Genomic DNA, 26130 nt, shown 5'->3' on the forward strand with positions numbered 1-26130 from the left:
CATTAACTCCTGCACAGAAAACAAACCAAAAATACCCACTTTGGTTTATAAGTGAACGGGAGAGACAAAAACTATTTAATAAGTAAACTTTTTTCACAGATTATGACAATTTTTACTGTCTCTCTCTCTATCCAACTGGCCTTCTCATAGACATGGATCTTTTTCATTATCTTAATTTTCAGCTCATTTATAACTTATTACCAACACAGCCACTATACAAAGGTGTTTTCTTACCTAAGTGACTCTTTGTGGTGACCAACTGACCACCTTAGGCACCAAATCATCCTTCTTGTCAGCTTTTAATTTCCTTCATTTTCAGGGATCAAACTATGAAATTCTCATAGCTCACCAGTGCAAACAGTTTATCAAGCGATTTCACAGCCACATGCTGCAGGGCTTACGGCAAAAGGGGGACAGATGAAGGCAGCGAGAAGCATGATGGCAACTGGGAGCGTTCTGCAGTACATACCTGGGCTAAATCCTGAATGTTGTTTTCACATTTTTGTTTTTACTTCTCTCACAGCATGCCATGTCTTTGGACTACTAGGATAGTAATCCAAGAAGTTCTGACAGTTAGGAAATCATTTGACCTGAAACTTACTGCAGTTCATGCCACAATCTTGACCTGTTTACTGGCTGGATTGTTCTGGCATGGGCATCTTAACCCATATTTTAGTTGATAAAATTTTCCCTTTCCTGGGAAGTCCAGGTTTATCTTCATATTAGAGGAAGAAAGAGACAGAAACAGAGAAGAAGACAAAAACGTCAACTACTTCACAATAAGGGGAAAAAACATCAGACTACATCCTGTCTGTATATTTTAACACTTCCTATAAGAGAAATCCAGGAAATATGCTTTTTTTTTTTTTCCCCCAGTGAGTACAATTTTGTGCCACAGTCAAGAGACCCTCCTGTTTGCTGAGCTCAACTGCATGTATCCAGTAGACTAGACCAGACAGAGGCTGGAAGAATGTTAAACTCAGTAGGCATGCACTAGGGGGATGCACTAATCTGCTCTCTTGCTCTGCTGTGTTTCTACACCCACCAAGGATCCCCATGTTCCCAAGTCTCTGGGATCCAGCTGCCTGGAAATCACCCCATCACTTCTTTCTCAACTTACCCCACAGCCTCCTCCGCCAAACGTTCATATCTAAAGCACCCCAGACCTGTTCTGACTGCTGTGTCTGTTGGGACCACAAATATCATTTCATCCATTACACTGGAAAACAATTTGCAACACAAATATTTCAACAAATTCACTTGGTCCGTATTTCAATTCAGCATTTCAATTGTATTTCAACCAAATATTATGAGTTTCATTTCTTCCCTTCCTATAATGTACATTATCAACACATTTTCTGGAAAGGCATATTTCAATCTGACAAGTTTTTCAAATGGAGAAATTAAATCATAGAATTTAAAGGAAATGTGCAAAGTAGTCAGTTAAGAAGTCTAACAACACACGACATGTCACCAAAAATGCAGCTTAAAAAGTTGCTTCAAAATAAGTTCATCCCAACCTAGAGTCTGTCGTACAGACTGAAGTAAGTCACAAAGAGAAAAACAAATAATGTCTATTGATGCATATATGCGGAATCTAGCAGAATAGTACTGATGAACCTATTTGCAGGGCAGGAATGGAGACACAGATGTGGAGAATGGACTTGGGAACAAATCAGGGGGAGGAGAGGGTGGGGGGAATGGAGAGAGCAGCACCGCCATATATACGCTGCCGTATGTAAACCAGATGCTCGTGAAAAGCTGCTGTTCACAGAGGAGCCTAGCCTGGTCCCTGACGGGCGGGACGGGAGTACAGGTGGGAGGGAGGCTCAAGAAGGAGGGGATACACGTATACTTAGGACCGATTCACCTTGCTGTACAGCAGAAACCAACACAACACAGTAAAGCAATTACCCTCCAAGTAAAAATACATTTTAAAAAAAGTTCATCCCATAGCTCTGGGAATTTCTGACGATTGACATGTTCTGTATCTTGATTGGAATGATGATGTCACAAGTGTGTATATATATATATATATATATTTATTTATAAAAACTCATTGAATTGTACACTTAAGACCTGTTCATTTCACTGTTTAACTTTTAGCTTAGAGATTGACAAGCCCACCTTTCTCACTGCTGTAAATGATCAGAGCCCCTTTGCACTAGTTTCCACACACCTACTAGCTGGCCTTGAAATTAGCGCCTCATCCTCTCCTCTTCTTTTCCTTGCTGGTTAATTACTTTATGTTCTTTCTTTTTTATTATCATCATCAAACTTCCCTAGGATCAGTTCACTTTTTAAATATTTGTATCATATCACATTTAACATTTTATTATCTTCTTTTACTGTATATAAATACTGATTCACTGTATATAAATGTTTCTAAAAGTACAAAGAAGATAAAAATCATCCATGTCTCTACTATTCAGAGAAAACTACTCTCAGTATTTTAGTTTCTACACTTCTGAGTGTATTCAATAGACACTGACTGAGTGCCCACTTTGTGGCAGGACTTGTCCTAGGCACCAAGTACTGTGCTAAGCAAACAGTACCCTGCCATCATAGAACTTAACATGCTAATAAACGATACATACAGAGGGATTTTTTAAAAATGAGGCAGGATTGTGCTTATTCCTTTATAATCTGATTTTTCCACTTAGCAAGACACCACTAATATTTTTTCAAGTGAACAAAAATTGTATGATGTCATTTTCATAGCTGCACAGTGCTCTATGGTATGGCTATATTAAAATTCATTTAATAAACCCCCTAATTCAAACAACTAGACATTTTAGTTATAACTTACATTTCTCTAAATATCTCGTTACAATTTTTAAAAAATATATATCTCATGGTCTTTCTGGTAAAATAATTTTAGGAATCATGGCTAACATAACTGTTTTCCTTTAAACACCCTTCACTTCAGTGGTGGCACAAGCTTAAGCCTTAATTTTCTGTACTTTTGAGGAAAGACTCTATAGGTTATTTTCAAAGTCACAGTAAAGGATGCCTGTTCACGTACTTACACCCAAGAATACTTTCTACTATAAAGGTACACCAAGGCCTTGGAGGTAGATACTGTACCAGAAGGTTCTTTACCCATTTCTTCTAGGAAATTACCCTGCTCTCTCTATTGCATCAGGATTTAAATATATGAAATGGGTGGAATGATTTTTGCAACTATAAAGCATTTGCCTAAGCCTGGGGCTAGTGCCTTATGAAGGTGTTTTGGTTGAAAACTCCAGGCACAGGACATAGGGAGATTTACTATCTGGCCCATGTGTGGTCAAGAAGCCGCTGAGGAAGTAAAGCTGAAAATGCAGTCTGGGTGGGAGTGAGAGCTCTCTACATTTCCGGACAAACCTTTGATCCTACAGAACTTTGAGCTTAGCAATTTTGCAGGGGAGGAGAAAGTCATTCTCAAAAACATGATACAGGAAATCTTCAACTTACATATTTCCCAAGGTTTAATTAAATCTATCTTTTACAGTAAATCTATTATTTAGTAAATTACAGTAAATCTATTATTTACAGTGTTAAAAAAACACTCAGAGAAACAATTCAGCAACACACTTGAACAACAACTATTCACTGAGCCCCTATTACGTGCAAAGCATTTTTATAGTACACTCAAGAAGATGATCACAATCTCAAGCTGGTTCACACTTATTTCACTCTCCAATGAAGTTGAAAGCCTATATTTGCAAAGAAAAAAGTATATAACAATATATTGTTATAATATTCTTTAAGGAGATCAGCCCTGGGATTTGTTTGGAAGGAATGATGCTAAAGCTGAAACTCCAGTACTTTGGCCACCTCATGAGAAGAGCTGACTCATTGGAAAAGACTCTGATGCTGGGAGGGATTGGGGGCAGGAGGAGAAGGGGACGACAGAGGATGAGATGGCTGGATGGCATCACTGACTCGATGGACCTGAGTCTGAGTGAACTCCGGGAGTTGGTGATAGACAGGGAGGCCTGGCGTGCTGCGATTCATAGGGTTGCAAAGAGTCGGACACGACTGAGCGACTGAACTGAACTAACTGAACTGATGTATTTTTTGATCATCTACTGTTTTGAGGGGATTGTGCAAAGTATTGGGGAGGGGGTGCTTGACAAAGATGATCCAGACAAAACCTGTCGTTAAAGGGTTGACAGACTACAGTTGTGTTACTACAGATGTTCTTCTGAGCCCTCCAAATGACCTGAGAGTGTGACCTGAGAGGCACACTCTCAAGTGTTGTGGGCAACACTCCAAATTTGAAAAACTTAATATAAAATAAAGAATATAAGATCTCTCATTATACATTGAAATGGTAATATTTTGGATATGTTGCTTAAATAAAATGTACTATGAAAATTAATGTGTTTCTTCTAGTTTTTTAATTTAAAATTAAATTGCATGATACTTGTATCGGCAGTGCTGATCTACACAATTATAGTTCTACCTACTCAGTGCTTATAACATAGGTCAGTTAACTTTATACCAAATATATGTGACTTTCCACAAAGGAGGTATTACAGATGAAGAAACTGAGGGTTCAAAGGCTATAATAATTCATTTTATTCATTTTCTAAAAGATTTTTTTTTTACATGGACCATTATTAGTCTTTATTGAGTTTATTATAATATTGTCTCTGTTTTACGTGGCATCTTAGCTCCCTGGCCACAGATCAAACTCATACCCCTGCACTGGAAGGCAAAGTCTCAGCCACTGGACTGCTGGGGAAGTTCCTATTTCACTATTCAATACATACCTGGTATATTTTCTGTGCACCAAGGGCTGTTAGAGGCAGTGGAGATATAACAAAACAAAGTCCCTACTCTCATAGAGTTTACATTCTAGTGGGAAAGAAAGGTAATAAATAAGAATAAAAATATATCAGGCAGTGAGAGTGAGGAAAGATGAAACCTGTAAAAGATGGAGTGCCCAGACTTGGGGTGAGATGGGATTGGACTATTTTTCAGATGACAAGGTCTAAGAAGTTGTCATCTGAGCAGAAACATGAAGTGGAAAAGGGAGTCCTGCGAATATCAACCTGGCCAGGAACTTCTGGGCCAGGGCAACAACAGGTAAATAACCAAGGGGTGTGTGTGTGTGTGTGTGTGAGAGCGCGCACTTGACACACTGGAGCGAGTTGGAAGCCACCACAACTAGGAAATGGCTCTGCCTGCACTGTGACGCGCGCTGTTTTGGGGCATGTTAGGAGGTTACTGCAGAAGGGCGAGAGAGGCCTTACGAAGTTTGTCTGACTCAGCCACTGGAGATTTGCTGTTCCTGCATTACAAAGTAGAATAATCTAAAAATTATCCAGAGAATTTAAACAGCAAAGGTCAAATATCTGGACAATTTAAGCCTCAAAGCATATTTAAGAGTCTGTAAAGTTATCTTTTGGCAGTCAAAAATCACTATCAAACTTCATAAAATAGTAATTTATCTCTGTCCTTTGCTTTCTGCCAATTTAACCTAAGGGAAGTGGACTTGAGATCTGTAATTGGCAGAATGAGATTGCAGGACCTTTAAGTCAGATTCAGATCAAGCAAATTAGTTTCATTTTTGCCAAAGAAAAGTGTTTTGTTGAGCCAGATGACAATTTTGAAGCCTAAACTATTTGCACTGGCTCTGTCTACCTTCTGAACTACTCTCATAATTGCTAATTCTGAGTTTAAGGATAACAGCACACACAAGACAGACTTAAGGAAAGAACTAGAAGCTGTATCTTGGATAAATGTATAAATGAGTCTGAATAACTCCACTCACTAAGTTTGTTTTTATGGACAGAAGAAGTTCAAATAAAAGAAAGCATCCTCAAGGTTAAATGTTAGGTAGGCCAAGTCCTTCCTCTTCTGAGTGGTAGATGAAGGTTTAAAATAGGTACCCAGTTTCAAATGAAGACAAAAAAATCAATCACAAGGAACCCCAAAAGTCATGTCATGATAAAAAGGAGGCTCAATCCTGACCCTCCAGGTTGGTTTATTTACTTTGATGGAACTCATTGGAAAATTGTTCAGCTCCACGCTTCACTATGCCTGTGTAGATGTGTTTTCTGGGTACTGGATGTAGTTCCTGTCAGTCAGGCACTTTCCTGGAGCACTAAAATGTACAGATTACACACATCAAAGGCAGGCTGCAACCACTGTAGTTGAAATTTACACAAATCTGTGCTAGGAGTAACTGGATAAACAATGAGACTAATGACCTTGTTCTGCATTAATCTCCATATGGCTCTGTTGGTACTGCTCTTGCCTTTAGGCAAGAAGGTTGTGGCTTTGGCTTCTAGCCTCAAACCAGGGATTAGGCGCTGGCCCAATGCTGACAGAGCCCAGAGCCCTGCTTCTATAGCCCAGGAAGCCTGAGCAGACTACAGAGGCTGTCCATTTTAAGAGGTACGTTTACCACGATTCAAAAAACACCCTTATTACCATATTCACTGAGGAAACAGATTTATAAAAATAGGAAAAATCCTTTAGTCATGCCCACCCTGCCACCTTCAGAGAAATTACTTTCTTCCAGAGGTTTTCCCTGAGTATTTTCAGGGCCTCTCTACTGATCCCCTCAAAATAAGACAGAACCCTCAGTGCCTTGGCCCCATGTTCCTCTTTCAGCCAAAAATAAATTTTAAAAATGGCTGCATCCATAAAGAAGAGTGAAAGGAAGGACTGAAGTGCACTGGCTCAGTATTTCTGTCTCATCTGGGACTTTGGGGAAAGAATACATTAAAATTTGAAGGTTCCCCCTCCTAAGTGCTCCCCCACTCCCACATTGCGGTAGAGTCCCTTCAGTACTGTTTGTGAAATTTGCATGGTGCTGCTAGAAGAGACAGTCAAACGAGTTGGAACGTCTCAAAAGGGTGCTATACCTGAGCAGCCTTGGGCCACAGTAAAAGGAGACCAGGACACTGGAAACCACCCCTTACTCCTGCTTTCATCACTTTGTATACAGGTTGCAGTGAAAAATGTATACTGGGAGGTGGAGCTCAGGAAATGACTCCATCGGCGGGGCTACCCTGGGTTAGGATCACACATGAACCACACTCAGCTAAAAGCCTACTACACATGTGGCACACCTGTCACTTCACACCCAGCCCCCGCCATAAACTTTATTGCCTTGTAAACTTGAGATGCCTCAATCTAAGACATGTAATCACATTCAATTTAAACAGTTTTTGGTGTCCCAAGAACACCTCTTATATACCATTCTAGTCACTCTCCTTGTGTCCTTACTTCTGTTGTTTTGAGTATATTATCCATACACATGTTGCTCCTTTCATAAGTGAGTGAAGTTGCTCAGTCGTATCCGACTCTGTAGCCTGCCAGGCTCCTCCGTCCGTGGGATTTTCCAGGCAAGGATACTGGAGTGGGTTGCCATTTCCTTCTCCAGGAGATCTTCCCGTTTCAGGGATTGAACCCGGGTCTCCCGCACTGCAGGCAGACTCTTTACTGTCTGAGCTACCAGGGAAGCTCCTTTCATAGGCCATCACATTACCAAAGCTGTTTACAAAGGCATTGTCAGCTGTGTCAAATGCCTCACAAAAAAAATCATCTAGGGAATCCCCTGGTGGTCCAGAGGTTAGGACCCCTCACTTCCATTGGAGAGGGCACAGATCACTGGCTGGGGAAACTCGCATGTCATAGGCGCAGCCAAAAAAGTCTGTACCAGTGCCATTTTTCTTCATCCATTTATCAGTTCATTAAGAGTCCATCGTAAACATGAGGAAGAGTTAAAGCACATTCCCTCTCTTCCCGTAATGTTCGTTCTCCCACCATATTCACTCCTAGGATGACAAACACTAAGGTGATTCTGATGCCTTTACAACACAACTGTTGAAGATGTGGCCAGGGTCACAGCAAGAGATGTCTAAGTGTGAAACCATCCCCATTTGGTCCTGTGGTAAAGGTGCTTAAAGTTTTTTGTTTGACACTTAGAGAACTGCTTAAAAGTCATCTTTGCTTCATACCTTACATTTGCATATACTTTCATATGCATTACCTCACTGAACCATTACAACAATCTTGTCATATAGGCTATGATTATACATATTTTGCAGAAAGGAAACTGAGCCTGGACGAGGTTAAATGGCTTGCCTGAGGTCACCACAGCATGAGGGGGAGTGGCGGTACCCACCTCCAACCCAGGATTTCCGACGCTTCGCAGCACACTATTGCAAAGCTGTCTCTTTATGTTGGTTTGTTCTGAAAAACAGAATATTGCTCAAGAAGTGCATTCAATAAGAGACGTTAGAGGGTTTTTCTTTGTTGTTGTTTTTACTATAAAGACAGAAACTTTCTGGCTAGTCAGCGTGTCAGAAAAGACTTCCAAAGTCGATCAATAAGAGGACATCAAATCATAGACACCAGTTTTGATAGTAAGTGCTTTGGTAAAATAAGTCTTAACACTGGTTTTCCAGACTACACGGCACACTGAACGGTGCGTAGAAAAAGCAGCACTGTGCACAAGCAACATGTGCACACGTGTGTGTCAACGTTCTCTCCCCAAATGTGGCCGCAGAAGAAAGCGCTAAGCAGACTGAAATAAGATAATATTTATGGCTGAAGAAATTCGACTTCACATAACGGCAATTATGAACAAGATATTTTCCCTAATAAAATTACTGCAAAACAAAATCTGGAGAAACTAAGTGTTTCCCTATGTCTTCTTTATTTTACTCCATGTGCTCAAAAATGGTTGCGGCAAAGAAAGAGTATAGCAAGCAGAGGCAGAAGAGTCCTAGCCAGACGGCCTCTGCTGAGGGTTGCTTTTGCTTTAGAAACTGGAATGTGTCCAGGCTTGATTTTTATTTTCAATTCACATTTCAGATCCAGCTCCCCAAACTCTTTGATCTTTCTCCCTGTCTCCTTACCCGGAAGAGAACCCTTGGCCTTCTCAGCTGGGAGCTGGGAGCACACGTGGAAAGACTGGCTCGGATCCATATTCTTTCCAAATTTAGTCACACAAAGGGGCCTGCAAGGGAAAAAAGAAAGGATGAAAGCGGCAGCCGCCAGGACTTCAAAGGCCGCGCCGCCGCGCCGGCCCGGCGCAGGCGCCGCCCTCCGCGGATATAAGGCGCGGCTCGGGCGCGCGGGCGGCCTTTCTGCGCGGCGGTTCCGCGCGCGTCCCCGGCCCGAGGGCGGGTGGACTGGGGACCCGGCGGCTGAGGGAGGGGCCGGAGGGCGGGCCGAGACAGGTCCTCACACCAAGTGAAAGACGCCTGAGAAAAGTTTTCAGAAAGGAGGGAAAAGACTTTCACGTCCAGCCCAGGAGGCGAGCCGTCCCGGCGGCCCAATTGTATTCCAGCTCCCACACCCGTGCCATCCCTTCCTGGGGATCCCCTTCCAGACTTTCATGCCGACTCCTTTGCGCCGGAGGCCGGGTCCCCGCGGGGGGTTGTCGGGGGGTCCGGACGCGAAGCCGAGCCGCGAGGGCGCGTGGCCGGCCTCTTCCCGGGCCTCCGCAGCTTCTCTGAGCCTATCGCGGGCTCCCCTTGTCCTAGTCCGCGAACACCCCGACTTGCCTCTTCTCGCTGCGCGTGGGCAGAGGGTCGGCCGGCCGAGCCCACAGGTCGTGGGGTGGGATGCGGCCCTCCCTCGCGGGCAGTGGGAGGACCCGGCCCGCACGATCCCAGCAGACGCCAACGGAGGACTCCAGGGGCGCGCGGGCTCCTGCAGCCGACGCCGCGGGGCTGCGTTAGGCTGCGGGCGCCCAAGAGCGTCCGCCCCGCGGGAGCCGGGCGTCCGCAGGCGGCCGGATTGGGGAAGGACGTTTTCACGGTCCCCAGAGTTCTCGGTTACCCCGGAGGGTGGGGGGAGGCTGAGGGGCTGAGTTTGCATTCGGAGGAGGCGAGAAGAGGCGGAAGAACCCCTGGGACACAAACTGCCATTTCCCGCCCCAGCTTTCCGAAAAGTTCGTTAAACTGAAGATGCCCACAGTTTTAGTCCCCTGGTGACGCCGGCGTGGGAAATGGAGGGGTGTTGGTGTTCCGTCCCTGGAATCACATTATTCGTTTTTCTAGTCCTTCACGCTCGCGTCTCTCTCTTGCAGCATCCTTTTCCGTACCCCCTCCTCCGGCCACCTCCTTCCTCTGGGATCCCACCAAAGTTGTCGCTGGGAGAGAGTCCAGGCCACACAAAGGGGGAGACCCGGAGCCCGGGCGGGGACTTAGGGCTGAGGAGGCGGAGAGGGCTCTGAAGGGCACCGCGCTTTTCTCTCTTCCCTGTAATTAAGTACTCATTGGCGTGTCTGCAGCTGACTTGACTTGGCAGCGACCCCTTCCCCCCACAGGTAGGAGGGGTCTCTGGTGTGGGTGGGGGTCAGTCTAGTCCCCCTGTCCGCACCCGCGGGGGGCTGGGCTGTATGCACCCTGCCGACTTCGAGAACCGTCTTTGCAGCCCCCCTCTCTCCCTGTTCCGGCGCAGGGTGGGCGCTTCGCCCCCCACGCGCAGCGCGGGCGTCGGCGCCCGGCTTAGAAGGAAGTGTTGCTATAAAACAAGTCACAGTTCGCTCCCAATGTAAACCCCAACCAACCAAAGCCACCAAAAGGGGAAAAACCAACAGCAATCCAGTCCTTAGCAATTGTTTCACGGTCGGAATTAAATCACATCAAAACGCCCCCTGAAACCCACATCCTGAAGGAGTGAACCTGCAACAGCTAACCTTCAGTCGTTCGCTCGAGTTCACACGAACAACCTGGCTCTACATCCGAGAGAAGGGGGCGGCGGTGTCTCTCGCTCGCAACACCCACCAGGTCCCGGACCTTGCGCCCCAAAAGGCGGCTGTGTATGTTACTAGCAGTCCCACACGAATTAGAAGAGACCTCTCCGCGACACAAATACCTTTGCCAGGAACTTCACTGAACCTGTAAAGGAGGGAAGGAACGCCTTCCCCGGGGTTGCCTCGCCCGTCCAGTGTCTCCCAGCTTTTCTCCCTGAAGAGACAGACTTCGCGTGGAAATGTCCATCTCCCTCCCAGACAAAGCTTTAAAAAAAAAAAACAAACTTGAATGAATGCTTTCTAGAAAAGCCCCTTTTAAATGCACCTTGTCAGAAGACTTGCAACAATGCTAAGGACAATCAGCGAACGAAACACCCCGCACGCCACGGGGAGGGAAAACAGTCACGCAAATAGAGTAAGACGCTGGGTGATTTCGTTAGAAACAGTGTTTCCAAAGGTGAGGTTTGCCGCAAAATGTAAAACGCAGCCACCTACCCTCAGCCCTTATAGCAAACAGTTCCCACTAGTTATTGTTCCCCCAATTCCCATCTTCTCGAGCTCTTAATCTCCAGGACACCTGGAGCTGAGCTCCAAATGACTCAGGGAGTCCAGATAATTAACATGAAGGAGTAAATGGGATTCGAATTAGTTGCGACACTTTAACGGGGAGGGGGGCAGATGTAGGAGCCGTCATTTAATCTCTTTGGCTTCCAGAAAATCCCCCCACCCCCACCCCTTGACAGTCTGATGAAAAGGAATCTCTACTCTGGCTGTTTTGGTGAAACTGCATTTTCCAGTTCTTTTCCTGTCCGTCGAATTGGCGCATTTATGGGAGGACTTTTTACTTTGTTTTCCCATATTTCTTTTAGAACAGAGGGTATGTGTGCTCAGTCACTAAGTCGTGTCTGACTCTGAGACCCCATTGACTGTAGCCTTCCAGGCTCCTCTGTCCATGGGATTTCCCAGGCAAGAATACTGGAGTGAGTTGCCATTTCCTTCTCCAAAACAGAGGGAATAAATGTCTGACATAGCTACATGTTCACATCTCTGAGACATCACACTCACCGGTGCCTAGTGAAGTTGCATGTTACCAACCAAAAAGTAAAATTGGGTTTCCCCCCATCTTTTTAGTATTGCCTTACACATTGTAGAAAATATTCTTTAAGGCATAGCATTCTCACCTATTTGCAGAGGATTTAATGCTTTACTCTCTCTGGCTCCCATCACCAGCCCTTTAATGTTACCCTAACCTGAGACACAAGGAGCGGGACACGACTGAGCGACTGAACTGAACAGAACCTGAGACAGAAATTTTCCCTGTGACTACTGGCCATGCTCTATGAGACCAACTGAATGCTTTAAATGATAGTTTTACAAATTGTTTCCTAGTGGATTCCCATCTCAAGTAATTACCAATAAGCGATATTTTGAGTGCTCGTTTAGAGCATTGTTAACATCTTTACTTATACGATGTCTAGCAGCATGCAATTTCTCCCTTACACAAAAGAAGAGGGATCTTTACATGCCTATTCCTATATAACAGAGCTAAAGTCTGATTCTGTAATGTTTTCCCCATTTTCAATTTAAGGGAGATGGAGACACATTTCTTCCTGTCTCTTGTTTACTGTTCTGAGGTTTTACAGATGGCTACTGTATTGGGTATAATAATTTTGCCTGGATTTTTAACTGAGGGAGTTTGAGAGCCAAGGAACAAAATGTGATGTGTTTTCAAACTTCAGCTTCGTTTATACTGTAACTTTCACAAAGCATCTCCTTAAAAGTCCTGTCCTTGTACAAAATGCATCAAAGAGACAGTGGAGGCTGGGAAATTTTTGAGGTTGAATTTGGATTTGCATCTTCAAGGGTCTCTTTGAGCCCGAAGTCTGAGGTGCCAGAGACTGCCCTGTCCTCCCTCCTCCTACCGGCTTCACTCTCCTGGGTCCTTTTGCCTCTCCCCCCGCCCCCAACTTGGGTGGTTTTTTTCGTTCTTTATGAGGTTCCCACACATTGTGGCATGTATCTTCGAAAATACACGAGCGACCTAGTGTAACTGTGTGTGAGCATCCTATGGTGAGGATGTAATGAAAAAGATCTTGCTTAAAAAGCGATAATTACGATTCAGTCTTCGGTTTTTTCTTCCTCCTATTTTTCTCGTTAAGTCTGGAGGTTTTATTTTTGTTAGCATGTGTTCCCTTGTCCTTTTACATGTATTTAGGAAAGCCACAACTCTTTCTTGTTCTTCTTGCTTCCGTTCTCTCATTAGTTGAGCAATGTGTTATGTTTCCCCTTTCCCTTCTCTGTGTCCCCGATTCCCGCCTCATCCCCTCTGTCAGAGCATCTATCACTGTGGTGTCGATCACAGCTGCGGCGGCTTCTCTTTCATCTTCTTCCCACTGCCAGAGCAAGGGAGGGAGAGGGAGAGGCGGAAAAGAGGTGGGGGAGAGACTGGCGGAGGAAAGAGGAGGGTGGGTGGGAAGGGAACAAGAGAAGAGACACTTAGATGATGAAGTTAAACCGCTGGGGCAGAGTTTCTTGTCAATTTCACGCGGGCAAAGCGTGCCTTTCGTGGGTTACAAGAAACGCCGGGTCCTTCCATCCCTGGCCAAGTTGCCTGAATCTTCCCCCTAGGCGCGCGCGTACACACACACACACACACACACACACTCCCCCCCCCCCCCCAAACCTAGGACTCGTCCTACAGGCTCTGGGAAAAGAAAAATAAAAAAGTCCTCAATCACCACCTCCTTCTCGCCGTCCCCCTCCCCCCCCGCCTTTCTCCCCCCCCCCACCACCCCCACCCCAGCGGGCAGCCAAGGAAAGCTGGAGGCGGGGGAGGGGAAGGGGAGGAGAAGCGACGCAAGTGGGCAGCTTTTCAGCGCCGGCGAGGCGCGGGAGGAGGAGAGGCGGCGGGGAGGCGCAGCCGCTCACCTGCGGGGCAGGGCGCGGAGGAGGGACCAGGCTGTGCGCTCTGCGGCGGCGGAGGAGCTGGGACGCATCCGCAGCTCCGCACGCGGCCAAGCTCCAGGCGTCTCCCACCCCCTGGCCGGGGGAACCGGAGGGGTACAGCTCTTTGACAAGCGGCCCGGCGGAGGCGTGGAGAGCGGCGAGCAAAAGAGCGAGCGAGCCAGACTGAAGAAACTCGAGCCGGGAACAAAGAGGAGTCGGGCTGTGTGTGTGTGAGTGTGTGTGTGCCGGCTCCAGCTCCCGGCAGAATCTTTTGGGTCCGAGGTCCCTGCTGTGACGCCCAGAGACCCAGTAGTGCCCTCCACTGCCGACTCCCTGCGCTCGCCGGCACAAAGTTTATTCTTGGCAAACTTCTACTCTTTCTCTTCCCCTCCTCCTCCGCCCCCCACCTTCTCCTCCGGCAGATTGAATGCGCCTGGAGAAGGAAAACCGAAGCGAAAGGGAAGGAAATAAGAAGCTTTGAAACGGACATCTCCAACCCGGGTGGCTTTTTTTTTTTTTTTAGTCCTCCAGGAAGTGGACATTTCATTATCTTCTGATTCTCCTTACACCGTCTCTACTGGGGTAAACGGGGCCGTTTTGCCCAGCTCGCTCCTTCTCTCGGGAAACAAACTCCTGGACCGTCATCCAGGGAAGCTAAGGTGGAGAGATCTGCGAAGAGTCGCGCCGACAGACCCTCCCCTGCACTTTGGAGAGTCGAAATCTCCTCCAGAACCGGCGTCCTCCGCGCGCAGACCCCGGAGACGCCGGGGCCGTGGGGCGGCCGCCCTGACAGCCTAGCCTAGCGCGCGGCACAGACGCCCCCAGAGGCGCCGGCCGCGGCGGTCCTCGCCGCCCTGTGTTGTTCGGCCTCGGGGACGGGCGCCGGCGTCGGTCTCCGCCGAGTGGGAAGGCGCGGGCGGCCACCGGGGCTCGGGTGCCGCTGCAGCAGCTCCGGCCGCCGGCTGCCAGCCCAGCGCTCTCCAGCCCGGCTTCCGCCCTCTCTACTCCCTGACGCATCCTTCCAATTCTCCTTTTCCTCTCCCCCTTTTCGTTGATCCCTTCTCTTTTCTGCTGTTGCCTGGGGTGCTCCCCCCGCGGAGCGGAGATTACACAGTGGTCGGGATGCCCCAACTCTCCGGGGCAGGCGGCGGCGGTGGGGGGGACCCGGAACTCTGCGCCACGGACGAGATGATCCCCTTCAAGGACGAGGGCGATCCTCAGAAGGAGAAGATCTTCGCCGAGATCAGTCACCCTGAAGAGGAAGGTGACTTAGCCGACATCAAGTCTTCCTTGGTCAACGAATCCGAAATCATCCCGGCGAGCAACGGACACGAGGTGAGCCGGCCGCTGCCCCATCCCTGAGAGGCCTGCCGGGTCCCGGGGAAGAGCCGAGGGAGGAAGGGAGGGAAGGCGCCGGGCAGCCCGGGTCCCCGGTAGGTCTGCTGGGAGCGGGATGGGGGGTGGCTGGGCTTCTGGTCTGCGTTCTTCCTGTGTGTGGGGTGGAGGGGAGTGCAGGGAAGCGTCCAAGTGTATCAGTTTTGGCGTTCGGTGACTAAACCGTTGGTTTGCGGCCAGGAGAACCTGCGCTTAACCCACTGACGTTTCGCCTTCGGCCTTTTTGGTGGGGTTCAGAGGGTGCAGTGCATTAAGGCGAGGATGTCTGAACAGCGGTCCTGAGAAGTTCTCCCGTAGGACGGAAAACAAAGTGCACCCGCTATCTCTCGGTAGATGTCTCTGCAAAAGTGCGTACACCACCAAAGGCTTAGGTACAGACGAGCAGAGCCGCAGGGAGAGAGGAAGGGGTGGCGGGCCCAACCGCCGCCGAGCGGGGCTAGCGCTGGGCCGGCCCGCGGAGGGGGCGCGCGCCCGGGCGGCGGGGGCGGTGCGGAGCCGGGTCCTCTCCGCCGCCGCGCCTGCTGCCGGAGCCGTGGGCGCGCCGAGCTGAGCCACCCCAGGAGGGCTCTCTCACTACCGGCTGGTTTTCCCCATCCATCGCCACTTAAAGGGGAAAAAAAGCACGCTTATGTTTGGGCCCGAATCAGGCCTTAAATCTATGCAGAAGAAGGGCGAGTCAGAGAGAGGCAGCGGAAGCCAGGGCACCCACTCAGGGGAGGGTGGAAAGCGCTTATCTGATCTCTTGGCCCGCTGCGGGCGATAGCGTTGGTAACCCGAGTAGAGTAAATAGAGACACGTGGGTGCTGGCGAGAGCAAGCCGCGAGCGGGACCTCGCGGAAGGGCTATTTCAGGCCTCGCGGAGAGCTTCAGAGGTGGGGGAGGCGGATGGACCCTGATACCCGACACTCCACTGGCCACCGTTGTTCAACAACTGGAGACGCTTTGGAGGAAATCCGGTAGAAAAGTCCTGACACTCAAATGGTTTCACCAACGCTTTTTGCCTCCAAAGAAATCTGGAGGGTATATTCTTTTTCCTTAAATGGCATCCTTCTGCCCCCAAAAAGAAAGCCTGTGGTTTTGGGGGCGGAGACATTTTGTGTTTTAAACAGCAAGTTTAAGAGCACCTCAGAATTACCTTCTTTATCCCAATGGCAGGGGTGAGTAACGCGTTTTGGAAGGCCCAGGGCCTGGGTCCTAAGGAAAACATTGGGGTGTTGTCTCTCCCCTGAATCTTTCATCTCAACATGCCAACTTAGGGGGGAAACTGGGGTTGCCCAGAGCATACCTAATTCCACTTAAAAGATTTGTGACTGTGTATTGGGCGGGGAGAGGAGGTCACTGGGAGGACACATGTCCAAGGAACCAAATAGCCTCCGAAACACTTGAGGCCAAACTCGTATTTGTAGAATAGCCTTTTCAAATTTCTGCCCTTTTCCCTTGCCCTTCCTTTTTCTATAAATAAATTTGCCACCCACTTCACATTTTCTACATGTTTTTGCCTGGGGAGAAGGGAGCTGTGTTTGAAGCCCCAGAACTCAGGTATTAGGGCTCTGTTAATCTTTGCTGGTGATAAGTGGGCATGGGGCAGACCCAAGGAAGATGCTGAAGGGGTAATACCACCGATTTGCACGTGGTTGAATCTGGGTGGATGGTGGTTACCAGAACCGATATTAGCTGGGCTACCTTTTAGATGTCTGTAGCTCGACTCTCAAGTTTTCCTCCCTTTAACCACAGAATAGTTCACTTTTCTCTTGTAAGCTCGCACTGACAGCCATGGTAGCTTAGGAATAGGGGAGCTCCTGCTGTAATTGGTTTGGGACAATGGCCTAAGACCCCCACTTGTGAGTCATGGGCTTGTTTTTATTTAAAATGTCATTTTTGGTTGCAAAATGATATTTCAGCCTGCTTTTAATCATCTCTGACTGAAGTAAATAGTGGTTGAAGAAACTATCAAAATGATCAACCCCCATAACTGAAATTCCTATCATATTAGGTATCCACGTAGTCTTGATGTATTTTAGTAAACAGTGGTCAGAACAGCATGTGGATTGTTGACAGGTTCATTTCAGTTGTTATTGTCATTTGTAGTTTCTAGTACCGTAGAGGTAGTTCTCAGGAACACATTGAAAAGATTTCCCAGGACTCAGTCCTAGCCTGTCCTCTTAGATTAATAAAACAGGTAGATTGAGTTGCATCTAATCCCCCTTTTTTGAGTTACCAGTGGATATGCACTTATATCATCATTGTCACAAACTCTAAAGCAATTTTCTTTCTTTTGGGGGTGGGGATTTGTGCTGGTAGGTGGCCAGACAAGCACAAACCTCTCAGGAGTCCTACCATGACAAGGCCAGAGAACATCCTGATGATGGTAAGATGCTAATTCTACTTCTCCCAACTTTATTATTTAACATGTACAATTTGTGAATATTGGTACATTTGCTATTTTTATTTGCATCCAAAAAACTCGAAGCATATGTAATAAGATTGTGCCCATTGTTTGACCAAAATGGTAAAGAAAATCCAGAAAACTTATTGCTTACCTCTAATACATATTTCCATAATTATAAAACTGAATGAGTTAAGGGCTTTTGAATTTCCTTTGGCTTCCAGATTCTTTATGGAAGAGAAATGTCTATAATGAGTATTTCTCTTTTCCTCATTTTCCCTAATATTCTAATTGTCATACATCTTTAGTATTTTTTTTTCATGCATTTTTACAAACAGTGACAGTCTACACCGATTTATTTTCCAACAGGAATAGTTTCAAGTGGGTCTTCATTTGTTTGCAGTTTCTTGTTTTAGTGAGAAGCCAGGCACTATATGCACAGACTAAATACAGCTCACTAAAGAAGAATCTAATATGTAAAAATATAACACTTTAATCTTAAAATTAAGAACTATGCCTATGAAACATGATGGATTTTCTCCCCATTTCTGATTCTTGCTCAAAACTGTAAAAATCCTGCGTGTTTTTTTTTTGAGACTTAAGGAGAACTCCCTGTGACTTTAAAAGAATCTGTGATGTCTAGGGTTCCCTTGTTGAACAGCCTGCATTTCTGTTCTCCTTTAATTACTTACAATTGGCCTGACCAGAATGAAGGGTTCGCACATACATGTCAGCCAGGGGAAGAAAGGAAGAGAACTATAATATCAAGCTTCCTTCTGAGCCTCAAAGTAGATACACAGATAAAAGGGAAGAAATGTATACACTGAACACACACACGCAAACGCACTTTTCTTTGGCAGTGTGATATAAATGTAGCACATAAAATTAAGTCTCCTGGAGTTAATCCTTCATAAATTTGGGTAGTTTCCCATATGCTAGACACAACTTGCTCCGTCAGTAAAATCTAGAAAATTTCCAGAAATCCAGAAGTACAGGTAGAATTTTTTGTTTGCCTATAAAGTGGAGTGTAACTTTAGGTGTATAAATATATATGTGTGTGTATAGCTGAATAGCCTAGTGTATTTATATTATAGCTTTGTAGGCCTTTTTTCATGTGTCTGTATTTCTTAGTCCAGTTTGTTAGTATTAGAGCAAATTAAGTTAGATGGATAACACTTATTTTTGTAAAAACACCAGTCAGTACTGGAAGTAAATTGAACCACATGTTTTTAAAACATCTGGTTCACTGCTAAGCCATTTAAGAGAGTAAATACTGTCAATATAAAATAGAGCATAATAACCCAGTTATAATATTTTGTAAACAATCTCATGTAAAGTCTAATTTATAGTAGAACTATTAACTTTTCAATGAAAAATACAGTGATATAAAAGGAAGTCAAAGCATCATTGATTGTTCTTTGCCTTCTCTTAGGAAAGCATCCAGATGGAGGTCTCTACAATAAGGGACCCTCTTACTCGAGTTATTCTGGATACATAATGATGCCAAATATGAATAATGACCCATACATGTCAAATGGATCTCTTTCTCCACCCATCCCAAGAACAGTGAGTAACATGCTGATGTTGCAAATTATTTTCAGAAGTGCAAATTAATTTGTATTTTTGGCAAAATGTTTGTTTTTTTAAACTTACTGGAAATGCTTTCATTATATATGACCAGTTGTTGCTAAATAAGACATGTTATAAGGAATGGCTGCCTTAAAATGGTGCTACTTTTTGATATTTTGACCTTCGGATATTAGCTTTTGGTTTATTGGTTAAGATGAATAAAAAAACAGATCATGAGCTATCATGATATCAAGTGAATTTAAATCAACAAACTCATGATTTTATGAGTATTATGCTTTCTACTCTGATGAGAGAGAGAAATTGATTTAATCTTTCAATTAACTAAGTGGTCTATGGCTTTCACTGCTGGTAAGCTATGTAGAATCAGAATTCCTTTGGCTCACTTGGAACTGAACATTGGGAATGTTACTTCAGCTTTTAAAACAGTGTCTCATTTTGTTGTGTTAGCTAATGTTTCTTTAAAATCAGTTTAGGTGTGGGGGAGCAATGAGCTATTTTTACTTTATTGTCAGTTGCTAAGAAGTATCGCTTGAAAATAACTCTTAATGAAAAAAAATTTTTCTTTTAAGTGGTGGCTCAGTTAACTTTTAAGTTCTGAAAATGTGGAGGCATTAAAACTGCCTTATACATTACGGTTAACATGGAAACCTCAATTTATACAGTAAGAAAACATCCAAAGGGTAACTTCTGTGGTACCTGAGTGTGAAATGGAGTCCTCCCTGAGGTTCATCTCTTTGGAGGTAGTGGTGGATTTTTACTGATCCATCAATATGTTTACCTTCTTTCTGGCCTCACTCTCCCTGTGCCACCCAAAGCCCAATGAAAAACATGTATGTTTGGGTCTTGGGGATCATGTTTCAGTCTAACTGGCCTTCCTGCGAGTCAAATCTAGGATCATAAAATGGAACCTGTATCTTTGCCTTATTAGCCCAGTGCTTTCACCAAGTGAAAAGAAAAAAAAAAATCAGTGGAAGACATCTGGGGCAAGTACTGTCGTTGATATCTCAGTGGACAGAATCTGGGAACCATGAGATACTCCAATGTAGAAAAGAGAAATATTTCCTAATCAGTCATGAACAAATAAAGAGTATTTGTGCTTATCTTGATTATCTGTGGCCCTCAGCTGTTGAAGAGATCGATCTAGGAAATATAACCACTTTTTGCGGGGCACTGTGATTTAAAAGTTATTTTTTCCCATGAATTTCAAAAAGATATTTGACCTCTTAAGTAGGGAATAAGATTTTTCCAATTTTCACATAGAAGCTAAAATGGAGATCTAGGAAATCTTATGATGGTTGTTATAGGAAATAGTGATTTCACATTTTAAAAGGCTTTTCAAATATTTAATGATAGAAATGTGTGTGCGGTACATATGAATCTCTTACCTAAAAAGTGAATGAACTAATAAAAGCAAACAGTTTTTAACATTTAGCGACCACCCAGATAAATGCTTATGAGTTTTAAAATTTGTAGGAGACTTTGTTTCTGTTGAATTAAATATGCATACATATCAGATAATTTAAAGTTGGGCTATTTTTTTCTTGTTGATGTTTTGAAGGGGTGGGGGAAGGAGACTATATTTTAGATAAGAAATAACTGAAGATTTCTGCTGAAGCCTTTTTAGAATAACAAATAATCTTTCCAACAAATCAAACTATAGTCTCTGACTTGGTAACAATAGAAAATAGCCACTAAAATAATCTTACACTTTTAGGCTGTGAACACAGTTAATAAGTATTAAGTAATACTTATAATAGTAAGTAATAAGTATGCTTAATAAGTATTTGTGAAATTTGTTCTTCAGTTCAGCCAGTTCTTCTTTCAAGGCAATAATTTTTTAAAAGTCAATATAATAAAAATCTATTGTTATTTATATTGTTATTCCCAACAATATTGAAAATTAAGCTGCTCTTCCTCTTTAAACCAGCCTTTTCCCCTAGCCCCTCAGTATACTAATCATTTTAAATTGATAGAATGGAAAGTATTTATTGTTAGTGTATATATTAAAATTTTGAGGTCAGTGAATTGAACAGTCATTCATTGTTTAGGAAAGATTTGTGGCCAGAATAAATGTTGGTGGGGGTAGAGTGGAGGAAAGGGGTGTGGTTAGGAAACAGTTACCTTACCCTCCTATCTGCTGCTTTGCTTTTATTCTGTTCCATTTTAGAACACATTTATTTTAGGCACCTTTTCTTGCCAGTATTCTGCAGTTCGCCCAATTCCAGAAGCTTTGCAGTTTTAACCACAAGACTATGTTCAATTTTTCTCTTTTAGGGTCCAGCCGAAGTGGGTCGCAGTCTTTGGTTTTTAATGGGTAACAGCTGTTTTTAATGCTAAGTCCCAAAGCACTTTAACCGGAAGGCAACCCCTCCCCTTCACCCCAACCACACTTCTGCCTCTTGCTCTTTAACTCTGTTCTTAGCAGGACTGAGTGTTTGCCTAGCGGACATCCACAGTGATAGGTTTGCATCCAGGGTGTCAGGAGCAGGGTGACCATTTGTGTTTGGACTTGGGGTGGGAGCTGTCCCTAGTCAGCCCTGCTGCTTGGATTTGCATTACAAACAACCCCTTGTTTACTGTATCTGCTGCCCTCAGGTGTTAGGATTAGAAAAACATGGAGGGGGGGTGGTGAGGGAAAACCCAACTGCCCCTTCCCCACACAGAATCTTCTGTTTGCTTGTAACCTTAGATAATCCAGAGAATACCAGCCAAGGCCAACTGGCATGCACAGGAGTGTTTCTGCTGGTAGCTCATTTTAACAATTCTATATGCATTTGCTCTTTTTAAGACAAACACTGACATATATTTGCTCACACAGCCCTTACTCATGACCTAAATATATAGAGTTACCTGCACAGAAGAACCACTATTGCCATTCAAGCTTTTTTTTTCCCCCCATCTGAAGGAAAATTTTAATTGGCTAATTACATCCTTCCAGAACTGGAATTCTTAGAGGTGTGTCTGTACTAGAAATCTTGTGAATGGGTGTCTCATAGAATTTTAAATAGGAATTCTTGTTCAGATAAATGAGGCAGGCCTAGCAAGAAAGCACCTATAATAATAACATGTTTGGTGTCAGTGTGAGTTCTTAAAGCACAGTAAACCTTGGCTTGGGATGGTCATTTTCACTGAGTGTGAGAAGATGTAGCAGCTTCTTAAATATTTCAGAGCAGGGGCTCTGGAGAGTTTATTAAAAGCATACTCCCAAGACCTTCTTTCTCTGAGTCTCATTTATGAAAATCCTTGGAGGCCAATGGCGATGTCTTAAAAAGGACTACATAGTTGGTTGCCTCCTGTGCTGGGTCCTGGCCCTTGTGTGCCTGAAAGCCGTGAGACAGTGAGCTTGGCTGCCTTTACATAGTGAAAGTTCCCATTGGCTTCATGCACTGTGGTTATTCGTCTTAGGTGTCAAACTTCCATTTGTCCCTCAAGCAACCCAAATGTTTAACACCTCTGAAGAGAAACGACTGGGTTCTCTTCAGCTGCTCAGGGAAGGAACAGTAGCAGACTCGGTGCAGGAAGCAACAGCAAGCGTCGGTGCTCAGCTCACACCAACCGCAGCGACACCTGGTCAGGACAGTGTTGCTGACTGCATCGCTGGCTTCTTTGTGATCTTTCTCAGGATGGATTTTCAGGTGGGAAAGGAAGATGTCTGTGTTTGAATTTCATCATCTTTTCTTATTTTTAGTAGATTCATTTTTCTTATTTTTGCTCTTAAAATGCTTCAGGGTTCTTTTATAATTATTTTGAGCAGTTCACTTCTGTGGTATGGTTTTTACCTGGAGGGGGTCAACATTTTGACGTCTAATGAGCAGAATTATTCCTCTTAGAACTTTGTCTTAACCTGCCCCCACCAGCCTCCGCCCATGTTTGTGTTTGCTTACAGTTAAAATTAGATTTTTGTCATCGTTCACATCTGGAATTAAGGAACTAAGTGAACATGTCTGATCACTAAGGCAACGCTTACCCATCTGTCTCTCACACTACTGCATAGCTTTGAAAACAATCACAGAAATAGTCATCGATAGGAAGACAATGACTTATTAACAGTTCAGAGAGACTCTGGCTCTTATTTTCAGCAGAATTTTTAAGTGTCTTTTCACTTTCCTTGAGGAGCTACCTCATGTGACTTACTGATTAATGATTTAAAATTTTCTCCTATAAGTTGTCTACTTTTTGAAGCTAAGTACATGGAATTTTCCTCTTAAGTTCAGGAGAAGTTAAGTTTTAGAAAGTGTATTCTATCTCAGATTTGAATGTGATCTCAAGAGAATATGTGGGAAAGCTCCTCAGAGCCCCAAACTCTTCTGTTTGATTCATCTTAATTGTACTGCTACAGAGTAGGGAAAGGATCACAGTCAGAATAATTGGAAGTGATTGCCATTCCCCCTTCAGATAATTCAGGTATCTTATGACTGACTGGCATGCTAATTCAAGTGTCCCAGGTGCCGTGCTGACGTGACCTTTCAGGAGCTGATGTTGCCTTGCATGACTGGTGCGGCAGAAGTGTGATCGTTAGTCAGATAGGTTTTTTTGAAATGACCCTTGAAATTTCTTGTTCATTCATAAAGGCATGAGAACAACCTAGTTTCACTAAAACAAGACTATTAAGCCAACTTGCAGAAAATCTTGCTCTTTGAAGTTCCCCTCCCCCTGCCCACATGCAGGTCCTCAACTTGGTCTCATCAATCCCATTATTTTGATCCATTTCTTTCTTGCAGACAGACTTCTGTAATTCTAACAGGACAGAGTGAGGACCTCATAAATGGCTCTATCTGGACTTCAACTTGTTACCTCACATGTATTTTTCATAATACCAGCTGAGAAATTTTTTACAACTTTTGAGTCTTGTTTTTAACTAATCCTGTTAGTTATTTAGGCAGAACTGTTTTTGGTGTATGTGACTGACATTTTTTTAAGCAATGGGATCATTCCATTCGTCTCTAACTCCCCTTGCTCCTCATTTACATATTATAGATAGGATTTTATAAAACTGGTTTCCCTTTGATTTCAAGATAAACTTGAAATTTAAAGAGAAAATATGCCAGCACTGTCCTTGGGCCAACAGAAAAGCACATATATTTGATTCTAAGGCAAAAGTAGAACTCAGCATTATGTAGGTGCTGCTGTTGTGGAACTGAATGTTTTTTTAAAGAAGATAGTCATTTCAAACTTGTATCTTAAAGTTATCACTTCAGTGATCATGCCACACTGATCCAGTATGTAGAAAGCTAATATTGTAGCATTTGAGAGACTTGGTAATGCTTTGTACTGTCCCAGCAGGTCCTTACTCAATTTTTTTTTTAAACTCTCAGCTTTATAACCAAAGGTACACTCTCAGACACTTCATTTAGGCCTCAATTCTTATGAAATTTTAGCTATATGTATGGTACCAGCCATTGGACTTTATTTAAATAATTTTTAAAATATATTTTAGATTGATGATCACTTTTTAAACATTGTGACCTTGTGAAGTTCCTGTAGGAACTGTCGACTTTGCTGTAAAAGAAGGTGCTATAATTTAAAAAGAGGAGTGGCTCTAGCGTAGTTTTAATTTTCTTTTATTATTGTCAGATTCTGTATGAAATAGTTAACAAAACTGTTAAAAGCTGACATACAAAGGTATTTTTGTAAGTCCTTTTTTTAAAAAAAAAAAAATTCTGAACATTTTTGCAATAAAGCCTATCCAACTGCAAATGATAATTGATCAGTTAATCAGAGATTACTGATGAACTTTGAGATAGTTATGTGTTAGGAAAGCACAGAATAGACACTTCAGTAGATTTGCTGAATAATGTACTAGAAAATTTTCATGTATGGTTTTCAGATATGTCCAAAGGATCTGTCTTTATTCAACCAAATCCTATATGAAAATCTGAAGGTGTCTACTAAATAATCCTTAGTGTTTTATTATATTACTTTTTTTGATTTGTTGCATCAGTGAAAAAAAAAAAAACACATTTAGACCATGTCTTTAATGAAGAAGTCAGAGTCATTGCTTGCAGAATGTCAAGTTTCCAAGTAATAGCTGAAAACAGTCAGCTGGAGAGCTCCCTGCTAGAGTGAAAAAGAATGGGACTGGGTCCTCATTTGAGGACTGATCCTGAGAAGTACTTATCTTTACTTAGGTCCTGGAAACCTAATTGAACAAGAAGAGATGATGGAAATGCTTTTTTTCAGAAGGGTACTTGAGACAGAAATGAAGTCATAATAAAAAGAAAACTATCTTCAATTATGTTGCAGTATCATATGGTTAATGCTTCTCAATTCATTTTTATTCTTTCCCAGATAGAAAGGATATTTCTTTTTTCAATAACACGTGACGTATTTTGAGACACTAAAAAATTCTGCGTGTATTTTCTAAATACGTGTAGTAGCATCAGTGCTGAGTTTTCTAGACCAGTATGTGTTGTAAATTGATTATATCCTTTGGCAATATGGAGAGCAAAATTTTTGAGTCTTTATTAGGTGGAGGTAGGCAGTCTCTTGTGAAGGCTGAGCCTGTGGAGGAGGAAAGTCCTGGGCAAGATGTCAGTAGATTTGGGGTGTAGTCCCATGTCCATCACTCTCCATGACTCTCCATCAAGAGCCTTGGGCCTCCGTCAGCCTTTGTTTCCCTGTTGATCTTGAGGCATGTTAATGTCTGGCTTGCTTACCTTATGTGATTGACGTGCAATTCAGATGGCACAGACCCTGCGAAAGCACTCTGTTGTCTAGCTAAGGAAGCAAAGCACAAGTCTCATCCCAGCCTGGTGGAATCCTGCCACAGAAGGTGCTTGACTGTATTTAGGAAGCTCCTGAGAAAGGGGAGAAATTGTTGTTTCTTACCGTGTCACTGTGCTGATCTGGAATCTGGATGACTGGGTAAAGGCCTTACAATAACCTTAAGAAAATATCTGTGTAAATAAAAGTTTTGGGGAGGCAGCTTTCTTCTCTTGGGCTCTTTTTTTCTCTCCTAGTTGTTAGGAGAGCACCATTTCTTCTACTAAGGGAATGAGATGCATGAGGGAACAGATTTCTAAATTAAAGATTTGTTAAAATTCTTATATCCTTCTGATATTTGGTATGAAATTGCCAGATGACTCTTAAGTCCTTGGATTGG

The 26130-nt window shown here is 43.9% G+C and overlaps 2 protein-coding genes across 9 annotated transcripts in view; one reads left to right on the forward strand and one right to left on the reverse strand.

Moving 5' to 3' along the window:
- Positions 1–11722: 11722 nt before the first annotated feature.
- Positions 11723–14302, reverse strand: LOC132345570 (uncharacterized). Its single transcript, XM_059887884.1, has 3 exons — positions 14225–14302; positions 13640–14028; positions 11723–13156 (listed from the first exon to the last, which is right to left on the reverse strand). Exons 1-3 carry the CDS (start codon positions 14300–14302, stop codon positions 12913–12915), a joined length of 711 nt encoding a protein of 236 aa, XP_059743867.1. The 3' UTR covers positions 11723–12912.
- LEF1 (lymphoid enhancer binding factor 1) overlaps positions 13600–26130 on the forward strand; it is a 117293-nt gene continuing 104762 nt past the window's right edge. For 3 of the 8 annotated variants that reach the window (XM_005207653.5, XM_005207654.5, XM_005207655.5), the window contains exons 1-3: positions 13600–14992; positions 17354–17420; positions 18871–19004. In XM_005207653.5, the coding sequence (XP_005207710.1) occupies positions 14780–14992; positions 17354–17420; positions 18871–19004 (414 nt within the window). In that variant the 5' untranslated portion in view covers positions 13600–14779. Of the gene's footprint in view, positions 16210–17353; positions 17421–18870; positions 19005–20977; positions 22664–26130 lie in introns of those variants that run through there. The other 5 variants (XM_005207656.5, XM_005207657.5, XM_024993309.2 and 2 more) reach the window with 4 other exon arrangements.

This window comes from Bos taurus, chromosome 6 (assembly GCF_002263795.3).
Source record: "Bos taurus isolate L1 Dominette 01449 registration number 42190680 breed Hereford chromosome 6, ARS-UCD2.0, whole genome shotgun sequence".
Classification (NCBI taxonomy): Eukaryota; Metazoa; Chordata; class Mammalia; order Artiodactyla; family Bovidae; genus Bos; species Bos taurus.

Excerpts from the sequence above, each read along its gene's own strand:
- LOC132345570 (XM_059887884.1), bottom strand. The coding sequence starts at position 14,302 with ATGACGGTCCAGGAGTTTGTTTCCCGAGAGAAGGAGCGAGCTGGGCAA. Across the intron at positions 14,029-14,224 it reads TTTACCCCAGTAGAGACGGT|AAGTTTGCCAAGAATAAACT; the intron begins GTAAGGAGAATC and ends GAGAAAGAGTAG. Across the intron at positions 13,157-13,639 it reads CTCCGCGCCCTGCCCCGCAG|TCTCTCCCCCACCTCTTTTC; the intron begins GTGAGCGGCTGC and ends TTCCTCCGCCAG.